A 13940-nucleotide genomic window follows, 5' to 3' on the forward strand; every position below is an offset into this window, starting at 1 on the left:
AATGCTCTGGTTTAGCTTCAGACAGTTTACCAGCAGAGGGAGCAGAGTTTATGTAGAGGCCTAAGGCAAAAGATTTGGTCCACCCAACCTTCAGTTGACGGAATGTTCTGCTCCTCAATTGTTGGATTCTGGATCAAGTCATAGCAATCAGAAAGCCTTCCTGTCCTGTTCTCTTCCCATAAACCCTGAGCCCTGCGGTGAACTTCCAGAACAGGACCATCGCTGAGACTGCCTATTTCTACCTCTGCGACGTTATGCATTTCCAACCCTGCCTCGGCTTATCTACTGCCGAAGCCCTCACTCTTACACTAATTAACTGTAGATTTGATCCTCCATTACTTTGTTGTGTTTGCCCTAACACATCCCATTCAGTTCACCCACCTGACTTACAACAGCTTCTGGTCTGACAGCTCATTGATTTTCAATTGCTCATGCGAGGAGGGTGTGGTGAAAGGTGCAAGGGTCCTTGTCACGTTTCATCCCCAGCAGTTGTGTAACAGAGGATTCTCTGATCTACGGGCTGTTCCCAGGGACACACACAGAGACGGACATCAACTGCTGCTGGTAGGTCATCAACACAGTGAAAGACGCCCTTTGGTCTGCCCGAAACTTGTTGGTCTCCCAGCACTGCGAGATGTCCGTAGGGGAATGCTGCCCACTGGCACATTCCAGGCTGCAGGAGTACGTGCTGAGGGACGCACTGAAGCTGGGTGCAGCCAACGCAAGGGCTCAGTGGGGAAGGACTAGAGTTTAGGGTTCTTCTGCCACTGAAGAGGGAGGGGTGGGATCAGGCGAGAAAGCCCCTTAAATATTGTAAATACGGGATTGGGGTAGCTCCCCAGGGAGCCACACGAGTGGCATCGGTGCTGTGTTCTTTATATAAGAAAGTAACACTAATGATTGATCCGAACACAAATGTAAAGGTTTGCACTGTTTTATTGTTGAATATAGTTTATTTTTTAGGATGAATAAAGTTTATTTTGGAATAAAAAAAAGCTCATGCCTTATTTTCCGATTCTTCCATTGGAAGAATGGAAGTCTGCTCCTCTTCCCAAGTTACAGCAGGGTTCCATTCCTGAGAACCATTCGCAACTCAAACAGTTCGCAAGTCAGAAAAAGTGAGTTCCCAGGCAGCAGAAGATTCCTGCAGCCAGCAAATCCATCCCGCGCGTCTCCCAAACGCTCGCTCGTGTGTATGGGCTGTACATAAGTCAGGCGTTCGTAAGCTGGGTAGGACCTGTGCATGACTCCCTCCAGTTCTGTCCCCTGCAGCATCTGTTTTCAGTCGCTCCAACATTGACAGACATGTTGCAGCCTTCAGCTCTGGAATTCCCGCCCTAAACCTAACTCTAAGACACTCCCTAAAATCTACCCCTTTTCCCTAACAGCTTCTGATGTGGCCCAGGTCAAATTTTGTTTACATAAAGCCCAATGCATTGAGCACATTCCAGGGTTTTATTAGAATAAAAATGCTCTATAAATACAGGTGGCTGATCTTAAAGTTATCAGGCAGGTAAAACAAGTAGGTAAGAAGGTAAACAACATTATGGCCTTTATTACAAAACAGTTTTGTTTTTTCATTACAGGGTGTTGGTGAGGCCACACCTGTAGTACTGCACAGTTTTGGTTGCCATCTTTAAACAAGGATACAAGAGCATTGGAGGCAGTCCAAAGGATATTCACCAGAAGAATTCCTGGGATGAGAGGGTTGTTCTATCAAGAGAGGCTGGACAGTTTGGGCCGGTATTCCTTGGAGTTTAGAAGAATGAGTGGTGACCTTATTCAAACATACAAGATCTTCAGGGGGCTTGACAGGGTAGATGTTGAGATGTTTTCACTAGTGGGAGAGTCATAAGCAAGGGGACATAGCTACAAAATAGGGGACCAGTCATTTAAAACTGAGGTGCTATTTCTACAGAAATTCTTTCAGAGGGTAGTGAATCTTTGGTATTGGTATTGGTTTATTATTGTCACTTGTACTGAGGTACAGTGAAAAACTTGTCTTGCATACCGTTCGTACAGATCAATTCATTACACAGTGCATTGAGGGTAAAAACAGTAACAGAATACAGTAAAGTGTAAAGTACTGAGTAAAATCTCTGGAATTCTTTGCCCCCAAGGGTGGTGAAGGCCAGATCATTAGATATATTTAGGGTTGAGGTAGATAAATATTTGAAAAGTTGAGGAATTGTGGGTCACAGGGAACTAGCACGGGAGAGTTGAGGCCAGCAATAGATCAGCCGTGATCTTATTGAATGAGGGGCTGGTGGCCTACTCCTGCTCCTATTTTCTTGTGTTATTACAGATTCAATAGGCTAGATGGCCTCAGCTTGTTGATCTAAACTAGCACTCAGTTTTAAGCAATAGCTTGGTTTTAAAATTCTCTCTCAAGTAAGTTCAAAGGAGATGTGTGGCACAAGTTTTTTTACGCAGAGTAGAGGTTGCCTGGAATGCACTGCCAGAGGTGATAGTGGAGGCAAATTCGACAGAGGCATTTAAAAGGCTCTCAGATAAGCACGTGAATGTGCAGAGAATGAAGGGTTATGGACAGTGTGTAAGCGGAAGGGATTAGTTTGGTTAGACAAATAATTACGTTTAATTAGTTCGGTACAACATTGTGGGTCAAAAGGGCCTGTTACAGTGATGTACTGTTCTATATTTGATGAAATCTGTAGACCCACTCCTCAATCCAAGATATAACCTACAGCTCTCTATCTCCCCCATTTTAAGGCACTTAAAATATTGTGTTAGGACTGAGTTTTAGTTCAGTTTCTATTTAATAAAGTTCCTGTAAAGCCCCGGGAATATTTTACCACCTTAAAAGCACTACATAAAGAGAATTCAACGCCGTTGTAAGATTCTATGGTTCTACATGTGACTTTTGAGAATAGAACTCAGCAGTTTCAATCTCTGGCTAAATGCAAACACGCAAGATGTCGTTAAAAAAAACACTTCAAATTTTTACAAATATTTATTTACATTTACAACAAAGAAAGGAAAAAATACCCGATTCAAAGAAGCACGGCGTTAAAAGGAACAAATACTGCAGGTCTGTTGCTAATCTCCAAGAATTAGCCACTGCATTAATGGAAGATAGGTTTGGGACTGTACTTTCAACATAGTTTGCTGTCCATCACGCTGTTGTTCGCCTGGACTGTGTTTTAACAGAAGGGGCGGACAAGTAATGTTATCTTTGTGGCGGTTGTTGGAATTGCTGATGGAGGATGGTTAGACATTACACCAAGACAACCTTCAGGCTGTGAGTGTGCTCCAGGCAAAGATCTTATTTCCATATGGCCTGGAATTACACTTGCCAAGGAACAAGTACCACATACAATCCAGGTTGCTGTACTCGCAAACCAAAGTGTGAGGCTGCTGTTTATGTTGAAAGTACTTTCCCTTACAGGTTAGCTACTGTCCCAACAACTCTAGGAAAAGCTCAGACTAAATTAAGTTCTGGTTTCTCATTCTGACGAAGGCCAAGTGCAAACTTGGCCTAGATATTTCACATCTCTTCTTTGGCAGGAACCTGAGGCCACACTTTGATACGCAGACGCCCGATCCTTATACTTGGTACATGCCTGTTCCGATATGATACAGATCCAATTGTGCTTGATGATTACCTGTGTCTCCATTCTGGGATTCACTGCCTGACAGGGCAGTGGCAGCAGATTCTATAACTACATCCATAATTATCTAAAATGAATTTATAAATAAAAAGTGAAAGGGAAAGAACCTTGTGAGATAGCTCTTTCAATAAGCCAAATGGCCTCATATGATTCTATGAGAGCTTCTCATGGTTAAGTAGTGTTCCCTGCAGTATCAAAGTATCTCATCTGACTGGAAGCCAAGATGGACATATCTATATTTGTATTATAGGCTGAAATTATAACATTAATTGGAAGTTAAAACCTGTGTATGCCTGAAATTTGAAACTATAGTCATAGATCTTGGGAATAAGCCCTTTGGCCCAACTTGTCCATGCCGACTGCATTGCCCAGTGAGCTAGTCCCATCTGCCCGTGTTTTAAATTAACACGGAAAATTCTTAAAACACTCAGCAGGTCAGGCAGCATCTGTAGAGAAATGGTTAATGTTTCAGGTCGAAGATCATTCATCAAAAATTCAGATGAAGGATCTTCGGCCTGAGATGTTAACACTGTTTCTCTCGCCCCAGATGCTGCCTGACCTGCTGAAATGATAACAGAGTTGTCACAAGGACACTGAAGACCAACAAGTTGAATGCTAGCACCAGGGTTTATGCACATCTGCTCATATGCTTATCCAAAAGAGAGGGCCAGTGAACAAGAGTAAGTCTGAGGTAAGCAGGATTGGAAGAATCCAATGGTTGGCCAGAAGTTTAACGTGTGTCCTAGGGTATGGCACAGGGAGACCTTGAAGGAAGACGAGAGAGACATTGTGGGTCAGGAGACCTCAAGGGAAGGAAAACTTGAGGTGTAATTGTGTATGCATATGTGCAGTAGGGGTTATGACAATGGCAATAACACACTATAATCCTAAAGATAGAAGATTGGGTTTTGTGACATAATCTAGAATGAGGAATAGGGAGCCAACATATTCTCTGTATTTTTATCTCTGATGACTGCCCCCAGAGAGATGTAAGACAGTCTTTCACCCATCTTACACCATGGTTTTACAAAGTTGAGATCTCCACCTCCACAAATGCTTGGATAACAATTTGCTAGCAATCATCAAAATTTGATGCTGGTTCTTCTCCTTATGTTGGGTAATTCTTTACAAAAGATCTGGTAAAATTTATGCTGTAAATGCATGGGAAGGTCCCAACAACTCCATGACCCCAGTGCCAGCCAAGAATGTGACGATTACAGATAACATTCCTTAGTGTATTGGGTTCCTTAGACATGCCTTTTACACCATTTCCACTGGTCGGTCACTACTTTGGTTGGTAAGGTGGATAAATCCAAGTTACCTAGATACAGGTGAAGGTTCAAGTGAAATGGCAGAGCTCAGGGAGTAGGCGTGCATCCTTGATCACACGTGGTTCAAGTACTGGTTGCCCACTTCACACCTCTTTCCAATATTGAAGTCAATGGAACCAACATCAGGAAGGGAATATGCAGGTGAGCAAATGCTTAGAGATCTCCAACTGATTGTTCATTGAAAATGTAACATGGCGATCATGTGTCTAAGGTAAAGAGGCCATTTTTGGTTTGGTATTGAACTTCTTTATTGCCCGTGTAAGTGTGGATTGAATTGATATTGGTCCAGTAATGGGAGGGGATGCAAAGTCCTGAGAAACCAGAAGTTAATTTTCAACAACCTGAATTTACATATTGCACAATTTGGGACAAAGTCACCAAACTACTGGCTGATTAATTTGTCACTTTATACCAGCAAAAATATATACACATCTGTGAGGAAATAACAGAAACAAAATGAGTCTCTTTATATGGATTTCCCTTGGGATATGATAGCGGTGGTCAGATTAGAAGTCCCTGTAACTTCTGACAGGGTAGGTTAATAACGCACAAGAGTATGGGCAAAGTGTCATAATCGAAAGAATGGCTGGTGTTACAAGTGCACAGGTTGATATGATTTGCTTTCGACAAGTAAGCTTAGCCAGCACTGCTAAATGTATCTTTTATACACCCAAACCCACGTGTTGAAAGCCAGCACGGTCAACTCTTGGGGGGGCAGATGGGAGCAGAAGCTATGACGTTAACAGGAGCAATGACGCAAAGTTTTGTAGAATATACAGCATTCGGCCAAACTAATCTGCTGGTATCTATGATTTTTCTCCCATGCCAGCTGTCTCATCTCCTCCGCAATATCATTTTCCACACCCTTTCTCTCTCTTGTGCTCACCCAGTTTTGTTCTGAAAGTATCTAAGCTTTATATCTCAGTTCCTTGTGTGGGAGGGAATTCTGCATTCTAACAACTCTCTGAACAAAGACAATTCCTCTTATTTACTTACTGGATGTAATAATAAAAGATGGAATATTGGGTCAGCTGTATTGCCATATCTCTCGAATAAAAAGTCAGGAAAGTGGGTGGCTGATCCAATATCACGTTTTGCCCACAGTCTAAATTATCCCCAATAATTCTACCTTTTCACTTTCTCGTCATTGATTAGTGCTGAAGCCCATTGTGGAGAGGAGGGAGGGGCCACTGCCCCAGTCATGGGGAACAGTTGACCTGTCCCTTCCATTACCGTTTCCTTCTGCCCATTAAATTCCATTAACGGAAGTTGGTAAGTTCCTTTTGCATGGGTGGCACCAGATGCACCCGTGTAGCGCACTTGGTCTCGTCAGTGGGCAAAGGGAGGGGAGCTTGAGGGGAGGGGAAGAGGGAGAAGAGGTTAATGTGGAAGAGAAATTCGAAGCGAGGAGCTCCAATGACCTCATCACCACTTCGGAAGAGTTCCCTTGCTATCACCAGCAATCTGATTGGGTTATATGCCTATGATTTGCAGCAGTCCTGAGGTACCAAGTCATCGGCCTGAAATGCTGACTGTCTCCCTTTCCAGTTGCTGCTTGACTTGCTGAGTATTCCCAATATTTTTTGTCTCTATCCAGAGGAGGTCATCAGTGGATGTGACCCTTTTAATGGAATCTGGTAAAGCCCAATAGAGTCCAGGAATTGAGTAGGAGATAATTCCATCACTCTTCTCCCTGAATGGAAGTAGCTCTTCCTTTCTTGTCCTTTTCACTTTATCCAGTCTGGACCACACAAAGTCCTTAAAGAGATTGTTTTAATTTTACATTTCTGGGGATGAGGGTATAAGAGGAAACAATGAATGTTGGAGGAAAGATTCAAACTTATTCCAAACCTCAAGATATTTCAAGTCATAAGTCATTGGATGCAACTCAACACCAAAAGCCACCAAATAATGTGGCTCCTGGGGGTCAAGCCACCAATGACCAGGAGTTCATTCTCAAGTTCTCAGAGGTCTCGTATTGTTGACAAAGTTCCCAGAGATTCTGGGTCACATCCAGTGAATTCCCAGATAATACCACTTTAAATGGTTTAACAGCACAGAGAATTTATTTGTGGGAGGGCAGAAACGTGTCGGATTCTGTGCCCATACTTTCACAACGAGTCCAGCCCATAGACCCAGAAGGTGCAGGAAGACTGGAATCAGTTTAATCTGATTAAAATCCTGAAGTGGTGATTAAATCAGAATGTAGCACACACCAATGACACAGAACATTTAAAATAAAAAGGTGGCAGAGACAAATTGCCATTTTATCGGTTGCTTACACAAATTCTTCTTAAATAAAAAAAACAGACAAAAAAATCAGTAATCACAACACGACAAGTTCACTGAAGAGAAAGAAGTCACAAGCCATAGAGGCTGCTTTCATTGACTTCAATACTACAACATCTTACACTGACCATTCACAAGTGAAACAATTAAACTGGACTTCTCATTCACTTACGGAGACACATAGCCGAACAGAGGGATTAGTTTATTCGGTTTTCTTTATCTTTGTTGAATCCTGAACTTTGAGGTTTTGGTTGTTGGCCCAGCAAGCTAGGCCCTCTTCGACTTTGCTAAGTTGAAGAGAGAGAGAGTTTGGCTTCGGTAGTTTGGTTGTAGAGTGATAATTTGGTTCAGTTTTCATTTTGGTGGACACACACACATAAGATGCGTATGTGAGGTGCAGTGCTAACAGTATGCTTCCAATCTGATCACAGCCTGGGATACCTAGAGGCACCTGGTTTTATTGGGATTTCTGGAGGAGGGCTCAAGAGGAATTAGAGGCAGATGTAAACCAAGAGGGTACATTGAGTAAAGGTTCCTGATCTGTACCGATCTTACATTTCCTGCTTTCTGTAAACAGAGGAAAGAAGATTTCACTTCAGTCTTAGAGGATGAAATGTGCTTGGGTGTACAGTAGCCAAAAGCAAAAGAGGAGGAGATGGGGGAAGATGATTCAGTGATGACTAAGTGCTCTGTAATCCAGTAAAGGATGTTTATCATAATTGGATGCACCGATGTATAAACTCCAGTTTAACCCAGGCATTGGATAGGACTCTACAGACTAGATTAGTATCCAAAGACTTGGACATGAGATCTTGGAGTCAGAGGCTTGGACTATTATCAGGAAACATGAGTTCGAATCCCACCATGGCAGCTGGTGAATTTAAATTTAAGCAACTGAATAAAAGGTAACAATCTGGTGGAGGAACTCAGCGGGTTGAGTAGCATCTGTGAGGGGAAAAGGAATTGTCAAAGCTTCAGGATGAAACACATCAGGACTGATGCAGGGTTTCAACCCAACACGGACAATTCCTTCCCCCCCCCCCCACCCCCCACAGATGCTGCTCGATCCACTGAGTTCCTCCAGCAGATTGTTTGTTGCTCCAGATTCCAGCGTCTGCAGTCTCTTGTGTCTCTGAATAAAAAGTAATCTGGAATAAACAGGTGGAACCAGCTGGTTCACGAATGCCCTTTGTGGGAGGTAATCTGCTGTCTTTACCTGCTCTGGCTCCTGACCCACAGGAACCTGGTTGATTCTTAACTACCCTGCAAAATGGCCCAGCCAATTGCTCGGTGTAAGGGCAGTTAGGGATGGGCAATAAATGCTGGCATTGCCAGTGACACCTTCAAGGAGGAGATGCAACTGCTGGGGGAGTCAGTGGGGTAGAAGTCTGTCCTTTGTCCTACATGGTGCACCCAAGGTGTGTGAGTGTTGAACTCTGCTTCTGAAATCTTGCTCCACTGAGCTCAGAGCTGACTACATCACGTGTTTACTGTACAACAAAGAACCCCCCTCCCCCCCCCAGAGGTTTTTATAAAAGGCAAGAACACCACAAAGCTCATATAAATCAATGAGTTACCACTTTGATTCCTTGCTCTGTTCACTTGCCAATTTCTGGGGGAGAATTTGCTGACAGTTTTAATTCCATGAGTTGAGTTTGTGTTCCCAACACTTGATGACTGGCTCAGAACCTTCAAGGACTGAACCTCAACGACACTATTGCACTCAGCTCTTTGGAGATGACTCACGAGGCATTAAAAAAAAAGTTATGCTTATGTTTTAATTTCTCTTTCTTAAGCTAGAAAAATGTAAGAAATAGGAGAACTGGGTCAAGAGACTTCCAATGGGATAATGAGGAGTATTTTGGCTTTCCAATTGGTGTGGCAAGCCTATGCAGTGCAACTTTGGCCAACCAATGGGTGGACAGTGGAGAGAAGGGAGGAGATTCTGTAACAAACTCCAGGGATACAGTACAGGAGAGAAGCCACACTTAGTTGAGGGGTACATAATAAATGCAGAACTCTCCCTGGGCCATTGTCAAACCAGCTCATGGGTAGAGCAGCCTGGGACCTGGGATGTACATTGCCAGCCTGCAGAAGTGCAAGGTTCCACCTGCCAGTATCTGGAGGTCACAAGAGGGACCCATTACATACTCAAACACTGTTGTGGAATACCAGCGAACTCTCTAAGCAGCCAACAAGGTCAACTACAGTTCATTACATAGAAAGACCATGTGAAATCTTCAGGAATACCTCCAACCAGAGCTCATTACCCTTAGAACCCACCCATGTTACCAGAAAGACATAATTTATTCATAATAATGAACTCTGCACCAGTCAACAGTCAAACATCACCAGTGAGGACCTGTGGCACTACTAGCACTAGCCAAATATCTTGCCTACCCAGAGGACTAATTACAGGGCACCTCTCACGTATATGGTGGGCAAATCAATCACATTCACTTAAACTTTCCAATTAGCCATTTCAATTCTGCTGCCTGGCACTGTTTCCAAAACACAGTGTTATTGAAGGCCACACCTCAGACACAGATGACAGTGGGAGAGTTTCTCAGTCCCACCTTGATGCGTGTTGCCTGAGCTGTTTCACAGGTTGCAGCTATTCAGTAGACAGCTTGAATCCTCAAAATTGGGTTAGTGTCCTATGTAATTGGGCAATGATCAGACGTAAATTTATTTGGCAAAAAAAATGTGCTTAGGGTTACCTGAACCCCTTAATGAAGTGTCATTCTTGTGACTGTTCCAATTTGCCCATTGTGAGTACCATCAGCTGGTTGTCTCTTTGCTACCATGGTCTGTGTGTGATAGGTAATTCCAGGGAAGATCCTTTCCTTGATAGGAGTAGATTAAAAAGATAAAATTTACCAATATTCAACAGCTTGGCAAGTTCCGACCAAAGGAAGCCTGTCTGTCTCTGAAAGTTACAAATAAAATATTGTCTTGTTTACGTGATAGTTTTATTTAACTACTGGTTGACCTCCCATGGAGTTACTTGTGGCAAGGGTCCCAGTGTGTCCAAGGTGAGCACTGGTTAGTAACTGGCAGTGTAAAGCACGGTAGAGGCTAGGATACCGGCTTCAATTCTCTCCTTTTAGATGTTTTGGCTGATGTGGGTGTCAGGTACCTCAAATGATGAATGCTAAGGTTACCATTGGCCCTTGAGTTTGTGATGTGATTGGTTGCTGCTGGACCAATTGGCTAACATCTATCAAAACACTATGGAGAAGTAATTTATAGAGAGTTCGGTTCCACAAGTGGGTTAAGTTAATTATTCATGGCATTGAAATAATAGAATATAGTGCAACCTTCTGCAGTGGGATTCATGCATCGTCACCAATGGAGACCAGGTGGTGTTCCCCAGGATGCCTCAATTGCCTCTGTGAATGATGCACAGCCAATAGCAAGAGGATGGAAGCCTGGTTTACAAAGCTTGGACAAGATTTTTTAACTCCCAGAATGAGGATTAACTTTTGAATTTAGGGAATCACATCAGGCTGGAAACTGTCTGTCCATTGATCTACCAACAACACCCCACTCCCTTTAAGCAGGAAGGTGGGATAATGGGGCAGCACTGGGTCAGTGTTGTGGGATTTACCCGCTTGCTATACAAATCTCCACAAATTTAACCTTCATTTCTGGCCAGCTCTTGGCAGTCTCCAACCAGTCTCCTTTTCCATTGGGGGGATGGTGGTGGTAGGAGGCTGCACAATGGGGTTGAAGGGTGGGGGATGCTTTGGCAAGCTCGAATAATGGAAGAGTCATCAACTGTTTCCAATATCTTGCCTTTCGCTTCTTTCTTTACCCCCCTCTCCTCCGCTGTCTCTCGTATCAGAAGGGTGGCTGCTATTTTCAGTCAAAGAAAGCTTACCAAAGGAGAGAGTCTTTGGCCGATGGCATTTAAGTATCTCAGGCAGCTGTCTAGCTCTGACCAGGCAGGAAATAAGCAGGCACCATGTCACCAGATACCTGAACTCCTGACGGCAAGGAGGCTACACACACAGTCCCTCACATCACCACAACTGCAGTTTTTTTTTAAGAATTACATTTATGTGCCTTGAGTTTTTTTACTGTTAGCGCACAACACGGACTGTTCGCTTGCTTTGAGGAGGTTAAAATGGGAGGTGAAGAGATATTTCTCAAGAGGTCAGTCGTTTCAAAGTGGCGGGCAAGGAGCAGGTCCCCAGGCGAAGATAAACAAGCCCATCCTTCCCACCACTTGTCCTGCTGGAGGAGCCATCAGCAAACGCTTAGCTCTGCTGAACACCCTTGTGCAAGGGACTGAACAGCGGCAGGGCAGAGGAATCAATGTATGGTCCCCCTCTGTGGGTGCACAACTTTCACATGGCGGATTCCCACCCAAAGGGCTATGGAGGCTGATTACAAAAGTTCCTTCATCCTCCTCAAGAGCAGTGAGATAAAAATAGCCACATTACTTTTGACTTTTTTTGTGTAAATTACAATCTCTTGAAAGAGTTCCACTTTCGTCAAGAGGTAAAGAGTGCGTCGAGTACACAGAAGTTGGAGTCCCAGGCCCCCTTTCGATTGCCGTGGCAACTGTTCACCTTCTTGGACAATAGGGCAGGGTGTGGAGGGGGTTGCTGTGGAATGGCAGTGTAGGGGCAGAATCACACGAGGGAGGAAAGCGAGGAGGTTAATGTCGATGTGTACAGCATCCAGTCTCAGATATTTCTGCCGCAAAGTCTTCAAGGCCCGAGCACTGTTGCTGGATGATGCATTCCACAGTCGACTTCTGGCTTTGTGTGAGAGAGCCTGGCTGCAAGTTTCTGCCGTTTGGCTGCTCCGGACATTTCCAAAGATGTGTGTACTCTTGCTAATATTAAGCTGTTATTTTCTTTCTCCTCCTCCATCAGTTGCCAATTTATATTTCTTTGAAAAAAAGTTTCTGTAAAAGCCGAGGTCTACACCGGATACAAAACCGCGGTCAGGCTGGGGGAAGGGCGTGGGGTTTCCTTCCTTGTTGGTGCAGGTCGGAGGTCACGTTACTGGACGCCGGCGTCCGGAGTAGCCGGGGTGGCTGACCTGGAGGTGACGGTGGACGGCGGGGTCTTCTCCAGGGTGGGACTCTTCTCACCCTTGGGGGCCTTTGGGACCGAGCCTCCGGAAGGCAGGGCCTTGGCCTGGGCCTGAAGGTTCTGCCCGCAGATGCGATGATGCTTCTCCCAGTCTTTGTGCTGGCAGAAGGAGCCGCAGTAACGGGCTGCGTTGCACCCGCTGCAGGTCTCGCTGGCCTTGCGTCCACAGTTCCAGCAGCTCTGAGGAACAGAAGAAAGGTCAGGTTCTGGGTTAGAAGTCACAGGTCAGGTGCGGGCGGGGGGGTCAGAGGTCAGATTCAGGGGGAGGTCAGAGGTCAGGCTCCATGGGCAGCACCCTTGCCTCTGAATTAGAAGGCACTGGGCACTGAGAGGGGACCCACCTTTTTCATACAAGTCGTAGAGTTATACAGCACGGAAGCAGATCAACTGGTCCATGCTGACCAAGATTCCCATCTAAGCTAGTCCTATTTGCCCATGTTTGGCCAAAATCTTTCCAATCCATGTACTTGTCCAAGTACCTCTTAAATGTTGTTAATGTACCTGCCTCAACTGCTCCCTCTGGCAGCTCATTCCATAAACTGACCACGCTTTGCATGAAAAAGTTGCCCCTCAGGTTCCTATTAAATCTCTCCCCTCTTGCCTTAAACCTATGCCCCCTACTTCTTGATTCCCCAACCCTGGGAAAAAGACTGCCCAGATTGACCTTATCTATGCCCCTCATGATTTTATACACCTCTATAAGATCACTCCTCAATCTCCTACATTCCAATGAATAAAGCCCCAACCTGCTCAACCTCTCTCCATAACTCAGTTCTTCATGACCCGGCAACATCCTCGTAAATCTCCTCTGCACTCTTTCTAGCTTCATGGCATCTTTTCTACAGCAGGATGACCAAAACTGAATACAATATTCCAAACGAGGCCTCACCAACAACGTTAAAGCAAAGCTTTAAAGTCAAAGAAAGACACAGCACGGAAACAGGTCCTTTGGCCCACTGAGTCCGTGCCAACCATCAACCACCCATCTCCGTTAATCCGGCATTAATCCCATTTTTCTACCGTCCTGTCAACTCCCCCCAGATTCTACCACTACCTACACACTAGGGGCAATTTACCGTGGCCAATTAATTTACCAAACCACATGTCTTTGGGATGTGGGAGGAAACCGGAGCAACTGGGGGAAATCCACGCGGTCACAGGGAGAACGTGCAAACTCCACACAGAAGGCATCCGAGGTCAGGATTGAACCTGGGCCCCCAGCTCTTTGAGGCTGCGGCTCTACTGCTCACCGTTCTGGCCCCCTCTGCTCTCTCTCTAAATGATCCAGCGACATTATTTCAAACAACAGAGCCCTGGTCAATATTTATCCCTCAACATCACTAAAACCAACATTAAACATGAGAACATAAAAAATGGGAGCAGGAGTCGGCCATCTGGCCCGTCGAGCCTGCTCCACCATTCAGTAAGATCACGTCTGATCTGGCCGTGGATTCAGCTCCACCTACCTGCCTTTTCCCCATAACCCTTAATTCCCCTACAATGTAAAAATCTATCTAACTGTGTCTTAAATATATTTAATGAGCTAGCCTCCACTGCTTCCCTGGGCAGAGAATTCCACAGAT

General features: G+C 44.7%; 1 protein-coding gene across 7 annotated transcripts in view; it reads right to left on the minus strand.

Moving 5' to 3' along the window:
• Nucleotides 1-4047: 4047 nt before the first annotated feature.
• The window catches only part of LOC127578717 (protein CBFA2T1-like), a 161206-nt gene continuing 151313 nt past the window's right edge, over nucleotides 4048-13940 (minus strand). For all 7 annotated transcript variants that reach the window (XM_052031086.1, XM_052031080.1, XM_052031079.1 and 4 more), the window contains one exon: nucleotides 4048-12537. In XM_052031086.1, coding sequence (XP_051887046.1) covers nucleotides 12265-12537 — 273 coding nt within the window. In that variant the 3' untranslated portion in view covers nucleotides 4048-12264. The remainder of the gene's footprint in view (nucleotides 12538-13940) is intronic.

Source organism: Pristis pectinata, chromosome 16 (assembly GCF_009764475.1).
Source record: "Pristis pectinata isolate sPriPec2 chromosome 16, sPriPec2.1.pri, whole genome shotgun sequence".
Classification (NCBI taxonomy): domain Eukaryota; kingdom Metazoa; phylum Chordata; class Chondrichthyes; order Rhinopristiformes; family Pristidae; genus Pristis; species Pristis pectinata.